Source organism: Scomber japonicus, chromosome 17, assembly GCF_027409825.1.
Source record: "Scomber japonicus isolate fScoJap1 chromosome 17, fScoJap1.pri, whole genome shotgun sequence".
Lineage (NCBI taxonomy): Eukaryota > Metazoa > Chordata > Actinopteri > Scombriformes > Scombridae > Scomber > Scomber japonicus.
Genome location: NC_070594.1, coordinates 21076671 through 21097167, shown reverse-complemented (window position 1 = coordinate 21097167; position 20497 = coordinate 21076671). Strand labels below are relative to the sequence as shown.

Genomic DNA, 20497 nt, shown 5'->3' with positions numbered 1-20497 from the left:
GGTGGGATGGGTAAATTACAGAGGGGAGAGCGCTCAGCATTTTGACAGCCTGATGGAAAAAGCTGTTGCAGAGTCTGGTGGAGCCGGCTCAGAGGCTCCGGTATCTTGTCCCAAATGGCAGGAGACTGAAGATGCTGTATGAGGGATGGGTGGGGTCGATCACATTGCTGGTGGATTTGCAAGCTGGGGGCGTGTTGTAAATGTCCAGGAGGGAGGAGAGTGAGGCACCAGCATTCATTATGCACTGCATGGTCTTGCGGTTGGAGGCAGTGCAGCCCCAACACCACAGTGAGTGGTTTCAGTTTCTGTTGGTGCATTTTAGGAAGTTTTAACAACAGTCAAGTGTCCATATGAATATTGTGAGAGGTTTTCTTCGTTATATATAACAAATAACCCTGTTAGTATTGGCTATTAAAAGATCTCCTTCAGTTGGGCTTTCAATATAAGCAATGAAGGCCAAAATCCACAGTGTATTACATATTCATTTTGTGCAAAAATCTATTTAAAAGTTTGTCTGAAGCTTATATGAGGTTTCAGCAGTATGAGTTAGTCATATCAAGTGGATATCTGCCAGATTTACAGTCTTTCTAGCATCAAATTCCCTCTTTGTGTTTGGTCAGACAGTGCTTTGCTAGCCTACTGAGCTGGAGTGGAAGCATGATAACAAAAAGAGGGACTTTGGAACTAAAAAGACTGTAATGTTGAAAGATGTCTACTTGGTTTGACTCATTTGGACAGCTGAAGCTTTATATTAACGTCAAATAAACTGTTAGGAACATTTTTGCACAGAAGGGGGACTGTGGATTTTTGGCCCACATCATTTAAGTTCATTATGAAGGGATTTTCTAATTGTCAGTGTGAGTAGGGGGGATGAATATAGCAAGAAAAACCTGTTTTTCTCACTTGACTGCTATCATGTGTCCCAGCTGATTGCTTAAATGTTAAATAGGGCCTATCTCTTGGTGCTTTGTGGAAGTTGTAAACTCAAACAACTTGGGGGTAAATAGAGTCAGGACCCCCTTCCCAGGCCACCAGTAGACTATAACCTCTTGTTTGTAACTGTTCTATTGCCCCAATGGAGACCCTGATATATATGCAGAGTATTCAATGAATAATCACATCATCAGTCCATGTAGCGCTATCAATGTATTTAACGCTATTTATTATATAATGTAAGTATGAATTTAAGAGGTTGGTTACCATGGAGATTTTGTTGTACTAGCTCGCCCTGACAGCAGCTGTGCCGCGAGGGCTGCATCTGACACGGGCGTGACGTCACTTTAGGCGGGTTTTTTTCACAGAAAGTGCTAGAAGAAACGAAGCGCACCCTTCCAGTTTGAAATATCCTTCCATCAGATTAATAAGACCCAAAGTCTTCGCTAATTTATCATGAGATAAACGCCGTATTTGTGATGTTTATTTAGCTATATTCCTTAAATTGATGCGGATATTTCTATCCCGACATTAGCTGGTGGTAACAATACAGCCTAGTCCCGTCAACAAAAAAGGTCTGTGAATAAAACTATCCTGATCCTAACCTGCCACAAGGTGGTAGCAACGAGGCGCTGGCCACAGATTGACTTCACTATTATTGCAGTATTTTTCAAGGTACAAGGTGTACCACCTGCTGTATTGGTGCAATGTTTTTGAAGAGCCTTGGCAAATTACCCTTGTCGTGTACAGTATGCATGAAACACATTTATATTGTATTTCTTCACAGCCCCAATGGCTGCACATTACCGTGGGTTTACATTAACATTTTACTCCAACCATTATTATTCCTACCCACAAGTCTTTAATACGTATCCAATTCCTTTTTTATATCAATAATGATATTAATTGTACTGCCTCTTTGTGCATTAATATCACTTTGGTTTTAAGCGAGTATTTTGTGTGTTATCAGTTTTCCTAAATAACATCAGCTGTTTTACTCACAGACTAGTTTTAGTGGTGGATGGTGCATCGCGGATGGATACAACTGCACACTGAAACGCATGTGTATAAAATTCCGGTCTATTAAGAGGAAGTCCCTTTCCATTTCCCTGCGTCAGAGAGCATAGGGGACAGATATCTGGTTGCATTTGATTCAAGAAAGTCAACGGAATAAACAAGGTATGTACACACACATTTTGCTTTCCAATAGAAGACATTATGGTTTGTGAATATTTTTGAATGGTTTTTTGCTAAGCCATCCCTGAACTAGTTCGTGGATGTATCCACGATGAGAGCTCATGAGTCACGACGACAACCTTAGCATCAGTGCTGCATGCTGGGTGAAATCTGGCATAATGGCTTTATTTGTCCGGTCGGTCTTATTCATCTGTTACATAATAATTAATCTTTTGGACGGCGAAGGGTCTTTCTGTGTTTTGGCAGCCTGTTTGAATGGTGTAGAGCAAGGTAGCAAAATGCGGCACTGCAGAGATGTGAGGCCGGGCTCGGGTTGCACAAAGGCAGGTGTGGTGACGATGACCAGGCTGTTTATATAGCTAAACGCCCCATTCAGAGAGCACAAATCAGATGTGTACTCATATTTATAAAACCCCTTCCCTCTTATAATAAAAATAGTCTTTACTTAAAAGATATCAAGCCAACGATTGATAAACGCGTCGTGATTTCTCGTACAGTCACCGTAAACCTTTAACGGTCATTCAGCCGTTACGTAACGACGCACACAACGTTAGTGTTAATATTAAATACCATAAGCTGTGACTTTCTGTAGGGGAAAATGACAGGTCATTGTTTTGGCTTATTATTTTACCTACGTATTTATATTAGCGTGAAATCGGCCGTCAAATTAATCAATAAACCTTCTAACGATTACATTTAGAGTGTTTTTTCTTTTTTAAATCACGAGTTATCACAAATAACTCCTTTCTAACCCTTATTTTTGTCCGGTGCCGTCCTTAAGCACGTGTTTGCGGAGGCCATTGTCTGTCTGTATTGTCGGTCAGACGCCATGTTGGTTAACAGCTACTTCCGCCGATCTGTAGTAACACGATGGCAGCTATCCAATATTGAAATGGGCTTGTGGGCATAATCAAATTTATAGTATCGTTTATTGACAACCGAAACCGATGAGATTAGAGTTTAGGAGTAGAGTGCTACACACCCTAACAACAAATGCCTGTTTTAGCCTCTCAAATATGACGATCTCTATCAGTTTGTTTATCATCACTTGAACATAATCAGTTTCCTTGTATATGTTTTATAATAATACAGAGACCTTACATGATTGTATTTCCTTCTGTGCAGATGCCTGAAGAAATGCACCAAGAGGAGGAGGCTGAGACCTTTGCCTTCCAGGCAGAGATCGCTCAGCTGATGTCCCTGATTATCAACACCTTCTATTCCAACAAGGAGATCTTCCTCAGGGAGTTGATCTCCAATGCCTCTGATGTAAGTCTGCAAGATCTTGTTGTTAAGCCCATGATGGCATGTCGAGTCACCCAATATTTTTATTTATATAGCTTTGTTGAATTGTGCTTAACATTTTACAGGCGCTGGACAAAATCCGCTATGAAAGCCTGACTGAGCCAACCAAGCTGGACAGCGGCAAAGATCTGAAAATTGAAATCATCCCCAACAAAGATGACCGCACCCTGACCCTTATCGACACTGGAATTGGCATGACCAAAGCTGACCTGATCAACAACTTGGGTACCATCGCCAAGTCTGGCACCAAGGCCTTCATGGAGGCTTTGCAGGTACTATATGGGTACATGGTCTAGTATGCAGCATATGTAAAATAAGGGTAGGCTGTATATTACAAGACAGGAAATGGTTGCATTTATCAGACTGATAATAGATTTGCTATCAAAATGACAAGAATCATAGTTTTTACTTTGAATGCCATATATTGAAGTTTAGAATTGTTTTCCTTCTAGGCTGGAGCTGACATCTCCATGATTGGTCAGTTTGGTGTGGGTTTCTACTCTGCCTATCTGGTTGCCGAGAAGGTGGTTGTCATCACCAAACACAATGATGATGAACAGTATGCCTGGGAGTCCTCTGCCGGTGGCTCCTTCACAGTCAAGGTCGACAGCGGTAAGCGTCTTTATATAATTTATAATGAAGTTGAGACTGAAACATTTGTTAAATGGGTTATATTAGAATTTGTCAATGCAGTTTACTCTGGACTTTGATATGCTAGTGCCAGTCAATACTGCTGTACCAGTAAATGCCTGCTTCGTCCCCTAACATGGCAGCTTGTTTGAACAAAATGTGCTCACTGTTGTGCAACTGTGTTCACAGGAGAGCCCATTGGACGTGGAACTAAGATCATCCTGCACCTGAAGGAGGACCAGACGGAATACATCGAGGAGAAGAGGGTCAAGGAAATTGTCAAGAAGCACTCTCAGTTCATTGGCTATCCCATCACCCTGTTTGTAAGTATTGAGTTTCACTCAGTGGAGTTCATCATTCATTCTGCATTGTGTTGTAACTTTATTTTGAATACAGTAAAAGTTGTTGTTGATGTTTTGGCTAATTAAAACTAAAGTTCAAATTGGGTCACTTGATGCATAGGTGGAGAAGGAGCGTGATAAGGAGATTAGCGATGACGAGGCAGAGGAGGAAAAGGCAGAGAAAGAGGAGAAAGAGGAGGCTGAGGACAAGCCAAAGATCGAAGATGTAGGCTCAGACGACGAGGAGGACTCCAAAGACAAGGACAAGAAGAAGAAAAAGAAGATCAAGGAGAAGTACATCGACCAGGAGGAGCTGAACAAGACCAAGCCCATCTGGACCAGAAACCCAGACGACATCACAAACGAGGAGTACGGCGAGTTCTACAAGAGTCTGACCAACGACTGGGAGGATCATCTGGCTGTCAAGGTACGCTTTGTGATGCAACTTGTGTATGTATGCTTCAGCCAGCAGCTTGGATAAAATGGGCACAAGTAAAATGTGAATTCTCCTCCCCACAGCACTTCTCAGTGGAGGGCCAGCTTGAGTTCCGGGCCCTGCTCTTTATTCCTCGTCGTGCACCTTTTGACCTCTTCGAGAACAAGAAAAAGAAGAACAACATCAAGCTGTACGTCAGGAGAGTCTTCATCATGGACAACTGTGAAGAACTCATCCCAGAGTACCTCAGTGAGTAGATTTTATTACAAAATATAGAAAACCATCTCTTCTTAAAAGCCTTTTTTAAATGTTCTAATAACCCTTTTTCTTGTGTGTGTTCATCAGACTTTGTTCGGGGTGTCGTGGACTCTGAGGATCTGCCCCTCAATATCTCCAGAGAAATGCTGCAGCAGAGCAAGATCCTGAAGGTCATCCGCAAGAACATCGTCAAGAAGTGTCTGGAGCTCTTTGCCGAACTGGCTGAGGACAAGGAAAACTACAAGAAGTTCTATGAAGGGTTCTCCAAGAACATCAAGGTAATTGATAGAAATGTGCAATTATGAATGTTTTTTGTTTTTTAAGAGACTTATTCTTCTTTTTTAATGAAAGCTCCTTTTCCTTATTACACTCCTTGCATCTGCAGTGCCGCTCCATGGATTCATAAGGTTTATTCTTTAATGTAGTGGTTAGTGTTCCCTCTTGCTTTTTAAGGCGGTGTAGTCATAGTTTTAGTTATAAGCCAAACATTTTATAATGCACAATATAACTGAACTGTATGTTTAACAATTAAAATATGCTAATGTATTAAGTGTTCATCTATTGTTTACAACACTAGTTGCAGTGCTTATGTGCTGTAGATTAGCCACTTAGTGCAATAGTGACTTGAGTATTGCTTTATGATTGTTATGGGAATGAAATGTTCAATATCAATGACTCTGTACTCACACAATATCAGAATCATCACTTAAACACAGTATGCTACATTTAATTTATGTTGGGCAACATTTTTTATGGTATCAGGAAGATTATCTTGGGGTGGATATGAACTATTCACTTGGAAGAGTTTTAATAATTGCAACATTAAGAGTTAAACTATTTAATGAGGCAAGTCCACATTTAGCTGGGAAATTGGTCTTGCTTTGTGATCCAGGCTTCTGGTGTAAGGGTGTTTTTGCTGAGTATGTAATATTGCTCATTATCATCTGTAGCTGGGCATCCATGAGGACTCTCAAAACCGCAAGAAGCTATCTGAGTTGCTGCGTTACCACAGCTCCCAGTCTGGAGATGAGACTACTTCCCTCACAGAGTACCTCACCCGCATGAAGGAAAACCAGAAGTCCATCTACTACATTACTGGTGAGTATGTCTCCTAAATGTGACTTTGCAATCACCCTCAATCCTAATGTTGATGAATTGTTTATGCATCAGCACTGTTAACAGAGTAAACTGTATTGAACCTGCCTGTATCGCACTAATCACAAATACGTTTTATCTTTAGGTGAGAGCAAAGACCAGGTGGCCAACTCCGCCTTCGTCGAGCGCGTCCGCAAGCGTGGCTTCGAGGTCCTGTACATGACAGAGCCCATCGACGAGTACTGTGTCCAACAGTTGAAGGAGTTTGATGGCAAGAGCCTGGTCTCTGTCACTAAGGAGGGCCTGGAGCTCCCAGAGGATGAGGAGGAGAAGAAAAAGATGGAGGAGGACAAGGCAAAGTTTGAGAACCTCTGCAAGCTCATGAAGGAGATCCTGGACAAGAAAGTGGAAAAGGTCAGTGATCTTAATGTTTCTGATTTTCTGTTAACTTCAAACTTCTCTTCATACTCCAGGATTTATTCTTAAAAATCACAACTTGAGTTGACAGTGTTTTGTTTGGTAACAGGTGCCTAGTTGGTCCTAACTTGTATTCTGGTGAGTTCATGCAGCCTTGAGGTGCCCCCGTAGGTCTCCTGTTTTATCAAGTGTGCCCTGAATGACTTCTTGTTTTGAAAACTGTTGACTAGTCCAGATTGTGTGGAGATGTTGCAAGTCCAGAATACTGGAAACCTAACTCATGATTTTTTTTTTTTTTTTTTTTAATATTATTCTAACAGATGCCTGGGTTTCAATATGAACATTTGTTTGACAAAATGTGAAGATTAAAATAGGAAACAGTTAATGGCCTGACCTGTGTGTGCTAATATAAAAGGTCTTAGTATATAAAAAGCGTGGTGAATTGACAAACCTATGAGCCAATACGTGGCTTGGACATGCGTGTGTTTGAGCATTATTCCTAACATGACTGTTTTGCATGCTTTATTAACTTGGAGTTACCCCTCTTGGGTTTTAAAATGGATCAACCTGCTGTTCAACCACTGGATGTTTTTAAAGTTGTGATTTATTTACTCTTCCTCCAGGTGACAGTGTCCAACAGACTGGTGTCATCACCCTGCTGTATTGTGACAAGCACTTACGGTTGGACGGCCAACATGGAGAGAATCATGAAGGCCCAGGCACTCAGGGACAACTCCACCATGGGCTACATGATGGCCAAGAAGCACCTGGAGATCAACCCTGACCACCCCATTGTGGAAACCCTCAGGCAGAAGGCTGAAGCTGACAAAAACGACAAGGCTGTCAAAGACCTTGTCATCCTGCTGTTTGAGACCGCCCTGCTGTCCTCAGGCTTCTCCCTGGACGACCCACAGACCCACTCCAACCGCATCTACAGAATGATCAAACTCGGGCTGGGTAAGGACATCAAAGTCAAAATTGTCGATCAATATTAGTCGTTTTGACATTCCTGTTGCTTGAATGGATCACTAACAAACTCTTTTGTTTCTCAGGAATCGATGATGATGATGTCCCCACAGATGAGGCCACCTCTACATCCGTCCCAGATGAGATTCCCCCACTAGAAGGCGATGGTGAAGATGATGCTTCACGCATGGAGGAAGTCGATTAAACCAACCCCCAGATTTCTAACACTTTAGCCTCACTTTTCAATTGTTCATCCTTTAAAACTGCAGTAACTGCAAAACAAATAGTCATTCATGTTGTGTGGTGGACCAGTGTTGCTCTTGTGTCTAGAGCATTACTCTGCAAGACCCTTTTTAAGAAAAGCAGTTTTGGTTTTTGCTGTATAAGTTCATGGTGGCAGCACATTTGTTTTAACGAGTACCCTGTTGCACTGAGTTTTAAATGTTGGAGTGGTAAATGTGTGAACATGGGAATGGTACATTCCATTATCAGATCAGGTCTGGTGAGGGTTTGGGTGGGTTCTGCTCATGTGCAACACTGCACGCTGCATGGAGAGAGGACTGTATGATTCCTTTGCCTGAGTCCAGGCTTGTCTGTATTCCAAGTCTTGTTTTGCAAAAAATTAAAGATGTAATACCTTATGATCTGTTGTATCTATGGCTTATTACAGGTAGAACTTTTACTACAAGGTGTTTGCAGACTTATCTATTCTGCAGGATTTAAAAGAAAAATATATATTTAGACCTATGATCAACATTTGGGATGATGAATTGACATTTTGTCTTGAAATCCAGCCATTATACTGGCTGAGACTGTTCTCTCAGGTCACCATTAGGTGGAGACATGCCACTTAAAACCTGAAGTGGGACCAGACTGTTACAGAGCGTTTCCCAGTTAAGAGTGTCAGGAGGTTTTAAAATGACTCCAATTCCATAACCATCAACTCAAAACAGGCTTTTGTGTTGACACTCAAAGTACATTCACTGTATACCATGACTTTTCTATAACCTATACAATGGGGATGTAATTAAATTGCAATAGTCTGATTTTGGCCATAAAACTGACAAATGTTAGTTTCCCAGAGTCCAAGGTGAAACCCTAAATTGTCTTTTTTTGTACACAACCCAAAGATATTTAGTTTACCATAATAGACTAAACCAAGTAATGACATTTGAGAAGCTGGAACTGGATATTTTGGCCTTTTTTTTTTTCTTCTCAAAATTACCTCCAAAATGAATTATCAGAAGCAGTCAACTAATTTGCTGTTGTTACTAATTGTCACAGCTCTAATACTAATATTGATGATTTAACCTTAAAATGTGTATAAGTTAAGAAGGAACACATTTTATCACAATACCTCCCCAGTCAAATCAAGTGTTTATTTTTTGGTTTAAGTAACAAGATAGTTGATGCAACAAACACCTAGCTGCCTAGCAAAAATCAAATGAAAGAAATGGATAACATTAGACATTTGGAGTTGTGCAAATATGTATAAATGTTGATGCACTAATGATCTGTTATCAGTGATTTTGAACTTCCACAAAATGTTTAGTGTTTACTAGAAATGTGTGACTAAAGCAAAAGGTCACAGTAAAGTGGATAACGAGGATCAAAGGAAAGAGATTTGGTCGCTGAGTTGATGTTTGAACACCATGGCATTAAAACACACGTACAACTACATTGTAAAATACTCATAAGTTCATTGAAAGTATGAGGCATCATCAGCAGAACTATTTGAGGGAAATGTATATTGCCGTTTTCCTGGAAGTCATGTGTTTTGCTGAACTTTGAGGGGGCGGCAGCAGATCGCTTGCTCTCATCAGTAAAACAGTGATGTGTGGGTGTGTGTCCCTCCTGAATACACTTGTGCACACACACTCGCTGCAGTCAAAGTGATAGTGGGGGAACTTCTGCTGTGTCATACAGAAACAGGGTGCAGGTGAGACTGTTGTTTTGGCAACTTTAAACACCTTCACTTGACCCCAACTTCTTCATTTATTGCATCAGAAAATCTTTTGCATTACAAAACAGAACAGAACTGAACAATAATATATTTGTACAAGTGTTCACTACTTTATGGAAATGAATGTAAAATAATGCATGCAGATGTACTTTGCATAAGGGTTAGACTACATCACTTGTTTCCTACTGTACAGAAGTCTAAGAATCCAATATAACAAAACAGAGTATGCACAGTTATAGTAAATATGCAGACATCCATATGTGATTGTTGGACATCTCATTCCAAAATCAAAGGCATTCATCTGCTGTTGTAACACACTTCACCCTTCTTTTCAGGCTTTCCACAAGATCTTGGATTTGCTTCCACTCAGCTGCATAATTTCAGGGCAAGCCTTTTTCTCAGAAGATATTTTAACATCCCACAATAGGAAAAGTATATACAAGAACATTAACAATGTTTTAATTCCATTTAGCTGCTAAAAAGAAAGAAAGAGATTACACAGGAAGCGTGGTTTTACAGGCTGTCAGGCTCTGTAGCAATATCTGTGTGTTTCAGCTCGTGGAAATGTCCCACTTAAGTTCATCAAGAGTTGGTACAGGTTTCCTTCATAAAGTTGAAAGTTCAACTGGTGTGACTTAACCTTTTTTTTTTTAAACACAAGTCTTCCGGTGGAAACATTTGACTCTCTTGTGTTGAATCTGCTCTCAACCCACAAATTCTGAGAGCATTAATTTGTGTGTGTGGGAGGAAAGGTGTTCCTAGTGTTTCAGTAGGCTGTGGTGTCTTACATTGCGTACAGTGTCACACTTTTCGTGACCTTTGCAGTTTCTGTAATATGTCTTGCGCCTCAAGTTTAGCTTAAATGTCCAGTGTGTAGGATTTAGTGGCTTCTAGCAATGAGGTGAGTGAGTGTTTGGTTTGTCCATTCTGGGCTATTGTAGAAACATGGTGGTACAACTTGCCAGGCTCCACGCAAGCCCTCAGGAATAGTGTCTGTCTTTGGCTTTAGTGGCCAAACTGTGTATTACAACATCACGTGATGTTACTGGGCCCAAAAAGACTTTTGCCCATAGACTTACAATGTGAAAGAAAGCTCTGTAAATCAGTGGATACATTTTTTGAGCATCACAACCCATATGAAAGTCCAGAGGACCCACACAATTAGATTGTTTTACTCTCATTCAAGTTACCCAGAGGGCTAAACTGAAAGTAGCCGGTTCGGCTAGCTGAAGTCGCTAGTGCGCTTGCTCTATGGGCCCAAGTGGAAGCTGTGGGGAAGAGGAAGAACATATTTTGGCGTCAGGCACCACTGAACAGCTTTCATAGGAATGAACAGGGCTCCACCTCTGACACTGATCAGCTAAATGGCACTAAATTCTACACACAGCATCTTCTTCTTCAAGTTCTTGTTCAGTCACAGAGACTTGAACTGATCTTTCAGCTGTTTGGTAGAGGTTTGATTGAGAAGAAATCACATCAAACTGTCATTTGTTATACTTTTGATTGACACCCATAGTGGCAGGAAATTACATAGTGTGTTTATGGGTGAGTGTCACAGAAGTAGTAGAACACAGTTAAGTGTGGTTTTTGTATCACAAAGGAAGACCAGTATTACACTATACGCCTTCAACGACATCATCCCGCAGGCCTGTGTGTCAAGTAATTTAGTTCCTATGACATTTATGATACAAAATGCCAGAAAAAACACAACTGCCACTCATGATCCGAAACAATTTTGCTACACACATCAAGCATTGTGTTACTTCTTATATTTAACAGCACTTAAATACTAGAGACAGGAACAGGATTAACACCCACACAGAGTAGGAAGGAAGCAAGATGTGCAGATCAAAGGCTTACACAAGAGAAATAAAAACCTATCATGAAACGTAAAATACAGGAACCCACAAGAATGATAACCTTTATGCCTAGATGAAAAGGAGTGGAGAGATTCACACATGGTCTGTCAAACTGTGTTTATGTTCCACTTGTACAGTAAATGAGTGTGCGGATGTGACACAAGCTGGCTGCTTGTTCATATCCCAAAAAACAATTTAATTAAAGGATATTTTTCATCTTCTTAGTTTTCAGCTCTTAGTTCAGGTGACGAAGCCATGATTCCTCTTCCTGTTTGGCTGCTGTTTGAGGTGTCAGCAGAGGACCACGGTTGTTTCGGGAAAAGCTCCAAGTGATGCCGGGCATTGTTTAAACAGTCAAATGTTCACCCCATCTAATAAAAGTTACTATAAAAACACTGAGCCGGGGTCATCCCAGCAGTCAAAGCGAGAGTCCGAAGTGACTGGTTCAGCTACAGCCCGAAACTGGAGGTCTGTAACACACCTGTTTTGTGTCATTTGCTTGCATTATTGAAAAGAGGACTAAACATGCAGACAATGTGACACATTGCCCCAAAACCAGATGGGGTTTGAGACATTTTAAAATGAGAGGTGCAGGGAAATTCCCCTCACAAGGAAGTTGTGTGATTGATAAACCAGGGGGAAATGGTTTCTGGAACATCACAGTCAAACCCAGTCTTCAATTTGATGGTACAGTGAATCATAAAAGTGGTCTGGTTTATGAATCAGTTTAGAGCTCAAAGAGCAGCTCAGACAAATATCCTATCATTTCTCGATGAGACTGAAAAGTGGGGAACAAATACCAGGAGGTGGCAGAGGGGAAAATAAAAAATAAAAAAATTGCAACCATTTAAAACCAAAAAATCTGTATTTCGACTGCTGACAACCTTGTACCACAGTAACAAGAGCACTGTGCTGTTGTAAGATCAGTAGCAATATAGAAATCGTTAGGACAAACCCTGTTCACTTGTTTCATTAATATTTCATCAACTTATTTGCAGATGATATACAACTGTATATAGCTAGTGATGCTGTAGACCTGAGCCCCCTTTACTCCCTTGAATACTGCATTTCCAACATCAGCTTATGGAACGACCTAAACAACATTGCCAAAATCAGACTTACAGAGAAGCTTTTGCATACGTGGTATAAGTTTGCTGCTTGAGTACTACAATTCATTCTTAATCAGTTAAATGGTTTTATAAACTCCCACGTTATTTTTGAAAAAAAATCTGGTTAATATTCAGTTATTTTTAGGCCAACAGCACTAGTCAAGGTTGTAAATGACCTCAGGTCAAAAATGTTCTGTATTAGTACTACATGACTTCAGTGCAGCCTTTGATACTGTAGATCACTTGATTCTTTTAGGCGGACTTCACAGCCTGATTGGACTTTCTTGCACTGTTTTTTATTGGTTGAAATCTTATCATGCTGATAGAGCATTTTGTGTAAGCATAGATCAATGTTAATCTGAAAGCTATAAAATAAACTGTGGTGTTAATTAATGTTGAACACAAATAAAACAAACTTTTTGTGGGCAATTTAGTTAATTGAATTGATTAATTTGCATTGCAGTTGGTTCATTCATGAGTTAACCGTTGAATAAATTCCACCACCAGGTAATGCTGCGGTGGAGTAAGTAAGGAACGAGTTGTGAAAGGGTTGAGAGAAGAAGAAAACTCGTTCAGTGTTGTCAGCATGAGAGTAGCAGCTAGTTTATTTCATAGATATATATATGTCTGTTGAGGAAACATACTGTTGGATTGTCGCAGCAAAAAATGTTTTACTCATGTACTTTTGTTGTATGATATGTAAAAATGTTTTCCAAAATGAACATTTGTCTCAAGCTTAAATGTGTTTCACACTTTGTAATGTTGTTTTGCACTTCCAAGCCACTGTAACTCAGGACCAATAGATGCCATTTTGAACTGTATTCAAGATATCAAATTATGGATGGCAGAGAATTTTCTACAGCTCAATCAGGAAAAAACTGAAGTCTTGGTTACTGGTACTGAAGACACAAACTCATTGTGAAACTGCAAGCAATGGCATTAAACCTTTGTCAGCAGGTAAAAAACCTAGGAGTTATCTTAGATTCAGATCTTATTTTGAACGTCACATTGAAAACATAACTAAGAATGCATTTTTCTCTCAAGCCAACAGATACACTAATGCATACCTTTACCGGCAGGACTGACTATTATAATGATCTATTTTCTGCCCCCTAAAAAGAATATATCTCAATTTCAATTAGTTAAAAAAGTTGTGTGTTGACCAGGATTAGAAAGAAAGCACACATTACACCAATTGTGAAGTCTCTACACTGGCTACCTGTTTGCTTCAGAGCAGATTTTAGAGAGATTTTAAGATCCTTGTATTGATTTATAAATCTCGTAATGATCAGATCTGCTTTTAGCATATGAACCATCTAGAACCATCAGGTCTTCTGCTAGTGGCCTTTTAATTATCCCTCAAGGCAGAACAGAAACATTCGGCCAGGCATCCTTTCATCACTATGGTCCACATCTCAACTGCCTTCCTGGAGAACTGAGAGTAGACATTCATGGCAGTCAGGGGATGAACCACACCAACTTTGAGGTTTCCCTGATTTTTTTAATCTAGTATCAAGAGTAGGTCAAAATCTCCAAATCTACAGACTGAATAAGTGCACATTTTGCACATACATTCATGGTTCCCAGAGACTGAATCCTAATGACTCTGGTGACCCCCTGAGTTTTTATCAAGTGCCTTTAAATTGACACTTGTGGTTCAGAGGGAAATGGACTGAAATGCAATTTGATGGTCTTGCCAATTCCTAGACTTTTCTAGTGTCATTAGCTGGGTAAAACGTAAATATGAAAATACTTGTTTTTTAAAATAGACATTACAGCTTCAAAGATCTGCTATCCTGTCTTTGGTCCTGTTTTTTTAAAAAACTTATACACTTATGAAGACTTTCCCAAGCACTGTTTAACTTGCATACTTCTTTTTTGAATGCAATTCAAAGTTTCATTTGCCAACTCTTTCCTTTTTTCATTTGTGCTATGAGAATAAGGTTTATTGTCATCACTATAATTGTTTACCCACAAAGCAAAGCACACTATGAAGAAAATATCTTTGCACAAGCAATGTGAAACAGTCAAATCAAATCTCTTCACATCATAGTTTTAAGTTAATTTAATGGGTTTTATTATTAATTCAGTAACCAGAGAAATAGAATGATAAAAACAAGGTACCAGTTACATTGCATTTCCCTTGTATTTTGTTCTGCAAACACCCCCCTGGGTCCATCTCCACATCCTTTGTAACAGCAATGAGCATTACCAACATCATCCATTCAGTATTTTGCCAAACATTCACATGGAATGGTGAAATACACGGGTCTTTTTACAAAAGTACACAACAAACAAGTTGGTTGGAAATAAACAATGACTTAAGAGATATATTTACATGATCTTTAGCCTGATTTTAAAAACATTAAGTAAAATCTGTGTTGGGACAACAAAAAAATGTATCTTAAAATAATGTGGTGCCAAAAAAAACCCACAGCAGCATCTGGTGTGGTGATGTTGGGGCAAAATTATAGTTTTTAATTTGTGTGTTCTTTATTCCACAAACTGCTCACCACCTACTAATGTAAATGATATCTTCTGTAACATGTTAATATACCTTAAATTTAAACAGTAATGTATGCACCACATGTACAAGCTATGTTTACAGCTTTGCATGATAAAATCCCACATTAAGACACATAAAGGCCCATTCTCTCCAACATAGAGGAGTGTGAGATAGGCATCTGAGACAACCCACTGGATAGAACAATTGTTGATATGAAAGGTGACCGACTTGTTCAAACATATGGGTTAAAGTCAAGTATGGGCAATATCATAAAAGCTTGAAGATTAATGCGTAACCGTACAGCTCAGACAAGCAGTATTTTTCAGTGTCACAGTAACTTTTTATTAGCTGCACAAGCCACAAAAGGTGATTTATAAAAAATAAACCACCTGTCAGACTGTTAAGTGGCAGCTTGTAGATTGGGACTTGTGTAATAGACAATCTTACAGGCACTCAAAAACTTCTGTGACTGCTGACCTGACAAATCACATGGACCCCTTGGGGGCAACTTGGTGTAAGTGTCAAAACTGCAGAATCCCTTTCTGTACCATTGCTAACAAAAAAAAATTATAAAAGACAATGGAAAAGAATGCTAAAGATAAACAAAACAACAAAAAAATAGATACACACAAATAGATAAAGCACCACAGAAAATGTGGTTTCAGTTCCCAGTTTGGTGCGACTTTGTAGTGCTACACCTGTGCAAGCGGCTGTGTTGACCGACGGCCTGACTTCTTCATGCGGCTACGAGCATACACCCGTAGAAAGAGCGCCAGGAAAACTGTGGCAATGCCAAAGCCACCCACTAAAGTGATGGCGTGACCGTAAAGGAAACAAGAGAGGAGAATGGCAATGGCCTGTCGCAGGGTCATTATGATGGTAAAGATGGCAGCACCAAACTGGTTGATGGTGTAGAAGATGAAGAGCTGGCCACATGCCGAGCACACGGAGAGCAACACGGCATGGAAGGCGAACTCGGAGTGACGTGTCATGAAGGCCAGCGAGTCAAAGAAGGCACCCTGCTCCAGCAGCGAGAGGACGGTGAAGAGGCAAGAAAACAAGTTGACACCGAACATCATCTGCACTGATGACATCTTGTACTTGAACAGGTTGTCCTGCCAGTTGGAGGTGAAGCTGTCAAAAACGATGTAGCCGCCAAGGATGATGATCCCACTGAAGGTGGTGACAGTGGATGGGTGCTTGCTGGTTGTGCTGGACAGCAGGAACATGCTGACGCCCACTGAGATGAGCACGGCCGTCAAGTACTCCCAGTACTCATAGCTTTTACGGGAGATTATCTTGCCCATTAGCATGACAGGTATGACCTTGGAGGCCTTGGCCAAGACTTGAGTAGGGAAGCTGATGTACTTGAGGGCCTCGTACTGGCACCAGCTACTCATGATGTTGGAGAGTGAAGCAAAGGAGTACTTATACATGGGTGCTCCGTGGCGAGGTTGTTTGAACATGATGCACCACAAGCCTGACACGGTCAGAGCCAGGATGCGGTTCATGAAGACCAAGAACTGCGAGTCCTTGAATTTCTCGCCCGTTTCTTCTGGAGATGTTGCTCCATAGGAACGTGTCATCACCCTCTCCTGTAAGACGCCCCATGTCAGGTATGATACCTAAGTATTAAAAAAAGAAACAACTGTAGTAAGCAGAAATACATTGTTGTTGTTGTTTAGTCCATTATTAATATAAAATATTAAGTACTGCAGCTTTGAGATAGGCCTTTAATATAGAGCTTGATTTTATAGATGAATTTACTGGCCCAGTGTCTCTTAATCATCCCCATTAAGCTAAGTACAGACCAAACTGTGGGTGGGATCACAAACATAAACCAACCCTCACTAATGCTCTGCAAATAACAAAACCAAACAAGCAGGTATTATGGAGCTTAAGCGGTACGGAACTATATGTATATAAATGACAGTTTCCTTGGAGGATCCCTACCTGAAGTCCAGCCGCACAAAAGATCAACTTGACAACCTGTCTGATCGATGAACCTGAATCACCCTCGTTCCTGGGTGCAACCGACGTGTCATCCAAAAGACCCGCCTTGGCCTCACTGCCAAACACGCACGTCTTGATCAGAGGGAAGCAAATCCCACTACCTGAGAGAAAGAAAAAACAAACAATATATGAACTTGGGATCAAGGTGACCAGGAACCAGTTTGTTTACTTAAACGGCCACACATTGTCAGATTTATAGGTCCAAACCTGTTTCTAGGTAATTATGGCGCTTGAAGTAGCTAATGAGGAGGTAGCCAGGGATAATGATGGTGGAGTATCCCAGTATGTTGATGAGGAATCGAAAGAGCCAGACATCGCGCCAGCCTTCCAGCAGTGATGACTCTTCTTCTGCGGCAACAGCGGAAGGGAAGAGAAGCAACACCAGTGCAGGCCAAATCCTACAAGGCAATAGAAAAGTGCATATTAGGCCACATTGAGAAGTACAAAACACAACAAAAAAAAATCCTAAATCAGTTCAGTTTTATTAGTTATATGTATGCTTACACAGGGTCAACGGTACAATGTATACAGATATATATATATATATATATATATATAGTTTCTTTTAGCATGTCACTTCCATTTAAGTGTATACCCCTCCTCGTCACACTGGATGGACACAATCACTTTTAATTTAGTCTAACCCATTTATTAGCTCTAAAGCACCCTAACAGGACACCCAAAGGTAGTGTCTCTCCCTGTACTGGGCTGGGACTGATCATTTGAACAGAAGAGTGCTTTGTCATCTTACGGGTTTTGAAGCAGAAGTAACTGTCAGCAGAGTTGCCCTGCACAGCCATTTTGCTATTAGTAATGTCACTACACTCTAAAGAAGTGGGTACTCCTGTGATTAAGTATTGTTCATATAACATTTGGAGTACTTGACCCATAAATCACCAGCATTATTTCTTCTGAGTTTAGAAAACTCCTGACAAAGCCACACAAAATCAGTAGACTAATTAAGAAGCAGTTCTGTCTTGTCTGGCAAAACACCATCTAACAATAGGTATAATAGTTGTGGGGTGTATGGGCTGTAATCACATAAAAAAACAACCTGTGATGCTCCCTGTTAAACAAGCCATGCAGAGATGGGATGAGCTCCATGGCCTACCTTCACAGACAGCTTAGGTAACACTTTTGATTCAAGCACACCTGTGGTGAAACTCTAGCTCCCTAGGAAAAAGGTGTGTTCCTTGCTGCCGTGGCACAGTATGTGTGTATCCCATTCGGAGTGAGGCCAGGGGACCTGTGTGCCTGACTCACACAGAGCCTCTTTGTGTGGGACTAGGCTGTGGCCCTGGCCAGCCAATAGCCCACTGAAGCAAGACCTGGGCTCTGAACAAGCAGCTTTTATTACATGCAGGAATGCTCTGCACTGGACGGGCAGCCAACCCACAGACTGCTGTAGAGAGCACTGCCAAAATTCACCTGAGGCGAGAAGGGATTTCTTGTAAACGGCTGATAGAGCCCTGTGTTAAAATGTGACAGCAGATGATATGGACTGAAACGGAAACATTCCTTTCACTAAAAAAATAATAAAATGGTTAAATTCTTCATTACAGCTATGTAACTTTTACTCCCTAGATGCTGAGCAAAGGAAGTTAGCACCAGTCAACAGCCAAATGTTGGTAAAATATGAAAGAGGCTGGTAGATTTCAGATACAAAATAGTGATTTACTATTGAGTGGCTGGTGTGTTTGAACATTAATCTGTCAGAAGCTTGTAGATGTTCATTTTAAACAGTTAATTTGCCATCCTGGAGTGGTCTGAATAAACTAGTAAAGTGAACACAGTGAACACATCAATGCAGAATAGAAAAACCCAGTTGCTGTGAATTGTGTGACCCATCAGAGAAACAATTTCAGACGTATTGCCACTGCAGTTTATCAAATTACAAATTCTGATAGCATTTGTTACCAAACATAGTGCCAAAGAATTGAATTTAAAACTACAAAACTGGACAAACTGGCATTTAAAAAAAGCAAAACATTTTGACCACATTTTAGTCCCACCTATTGAAATACTCCAGTGGCAATATAACGCTTGCCACTGAATTGGGTCACTGAATTAGCCATTAGGCGATGTAGACCACTGCCTGGGGCCCCCAACTAAGAGGGCCTCAAACCGCTGTAGATTTATTTTGATGTTTAAATATGAAAAATATTAAAATATGTTACTATTCTACCTTTTCATTGTAGACCAAAATAACTCACAAGGGGCTGACAAAGCGCTTCCAAAAATGCAAATTTATACATCTACATGAGGAAACATTACAGCACTACATTTACCTGACAGATACTTTACTGGTTATGGTGCAGATTCAGATTTTGCTCACAAAATGTATCAAATATGACACATTATTCCTGAATAAACTATATGTAAGAATTCAAAGCTCCTTATAAACAAGTTGAGTACATTTAAGTACATTGTGCTGATAATACGTCTCTTTTAAGACAAATGTTGAATGTTGGATTTAAACAGTTTTTTTTTTTAAAAACTAGTTTTACTTAAGTAACCGTTTTGCCTACTTCCACCACTGCCAGTACCAACATTTAGTTAGAGAAAGGGTGAAAATAAAACAAGACAGAGTTAGTCCGGGCCCCCCAAATCACTAAACCCCCCCACCCCCCGGATCTAGCCCACAAACTGTGACACAGACTGACCACAGCTTTACTGCAGCCATATCAGTCCGCAGCCTGCCGAGCTTGTCAACACATGAGTATTTTTTTAATTTTTCAAGTATGACACATTTTTCCAGTTAGCTTCTGTCTGGTCTCTAACGTTACCTCCATGAAAAAGAAGGCATTTTCCCCTCACTCCGTGGCCGACACCTGGCGCAGCACACACGCCGACAGACTCAAACGTCCCCGCTGAAACAGAGCATGAAGCCACCCGGGTCCGACAGGTAGAGGTTTTAATAATTAGGGGATAGTCTTCTTTCGGACTAGCCGCCTTTAGCTCTGATGTCGGCAACTTATCCTCAATAGCCGATGTGTTCACTTGAGCAGGAAAGGCCACCTCCTCCTTTCTCTAGGATGCCCGGAGACGGTGAACAGATGCCCGCCTGCCCGCACTACCCCCTGTCGGTGTGGAGGAGTAACTGCACCTTGCTACTGCTTGCCTGTGGCTGTCAGAGGGAGAGAGTTGGAGTACATTCAGTAGTGAAAAGTACATTTACTCAAATGCTGTTCTTCATTACAATTTTGAAATACAACACAGCCAGTGGTTTCCAACCTTTTTAGCCTCTAAACTTTCCACATGGTTTCATTATAATAAATAAACAAATCACTATATTTACTTTAATGTGTTAACATTTTTTCTACTAACCCTAACCAGCTGCAGTTGCCCTTCAGATTCAAGTCTGTACAGACAAAATATATGATCATCTTATACAGAATAAGATGTATAAAAAGTTGCAAAACTGCAATTTAAAAATATTTTAAGTAAAACACTCACATGAAATGAGTAT

The 20497-nt window shown here is 40.5% G+C and overlaps 2 protein-coding genes across 2 annotated transcripts; one reads left to right on the top strand and one right to left on the bottom strand.

Moving 5' to 3' along the window:
- Positions 1-2008: 2008 nt before the first annotated feature.
- Positions 2009-8219, top strand: hsp90ab1 (heat shock protein 90, alpha (cytosolic), class B member 1). The gene is made up of 12 exons (XM_053337538.1): positions 2009-2112; positions 3256-3399; positions 3501-3707; positions 3888-4047; positions 4255-4388; positions 4528-4833; positions 4926-5091; positions 5188-5378; positions 6051-6198; positions 6341-6609; positions 7236-7569; positions 7665-8219. Exons 2-12 carry the CDS (start codon positions 3256-3258, stop codon positions 7781-7783), a joined length of 2178 nt encoding a protein of 725 aa, XP_053193513.1. The 5' UTR covers positions 2009-2112; the 3' UTR covers positions 7784-8219.
- A 6349-nt stretch (positions 8220-14568) lies between these two features.
- Positions 14569-20001, bottom strand: slc35b2 (solute carrier family 35 member B2). Its single transcript, XM_053336816.1, has 4 exons — positions 19815-20001; positions 17236-17426; positions 16969-17129; positions 14569-16640 (listed from the first exon to the last, which is right to left on the bottom strand). The coding sequence occupies exons 1-4, from the start codon at positions 19832-19834 to the stop codon at positions 15708-15710; spliced, it is 1305 nt and encodes a 434-aa protein (XP_053192791.1). The 5' UTR covers positions 19835-20001; the 3' UTR covers positions 14569-15707.
- Positions 20002-20497: the final 496 nt, after the last annotated feature.

Excerpts from the sequence above, each read along its gene's own strand:
- hsp90ab1 (XM_053337538.1), top strand. The coding sequence starts at position 3,256 with ATGCCTGAAGAAATGCACCAAGAGGAGGAGGCTGAGACCTTTGCCTTC. Across the intron at positions 4,389-4,527 it reads GCTATCCCATCACCCTGTTT|GTGGAGAAGGAGCGTGATAA; the intron begins GTAAGTATTGAG and ends CTTGATGCATAG. Across the intron at positions 5,379-6,050 it reads GGTTCTCCAAGAACATCAAG|CTGGGCATCCATGAGGACTC; the intron begins GTAATTGATAGA and ends TATCATCTGTAG.
- slc35b2 (XM_053336816.1), bottom strand. The coding sequence starts at position 19,834 with ATGCCTTCTTTTTCATGGAG. Across the intron at positions 17,427-19,814 it reads ATGCCTTCTTTTTCATGGAG|GATTTGGCCTGCACTGGTGT; the intron begins GTAACGTTAGAG and ends ATTGCCTTGTAG. Across the intron at positions 17,130-17,235 it reads CCATAATTACCTAGAAACAG|GTAGTGGGATTTGCTTCCCT; the intron begins GTTTGGACCTAT and ends TCTTTCTCTCAG.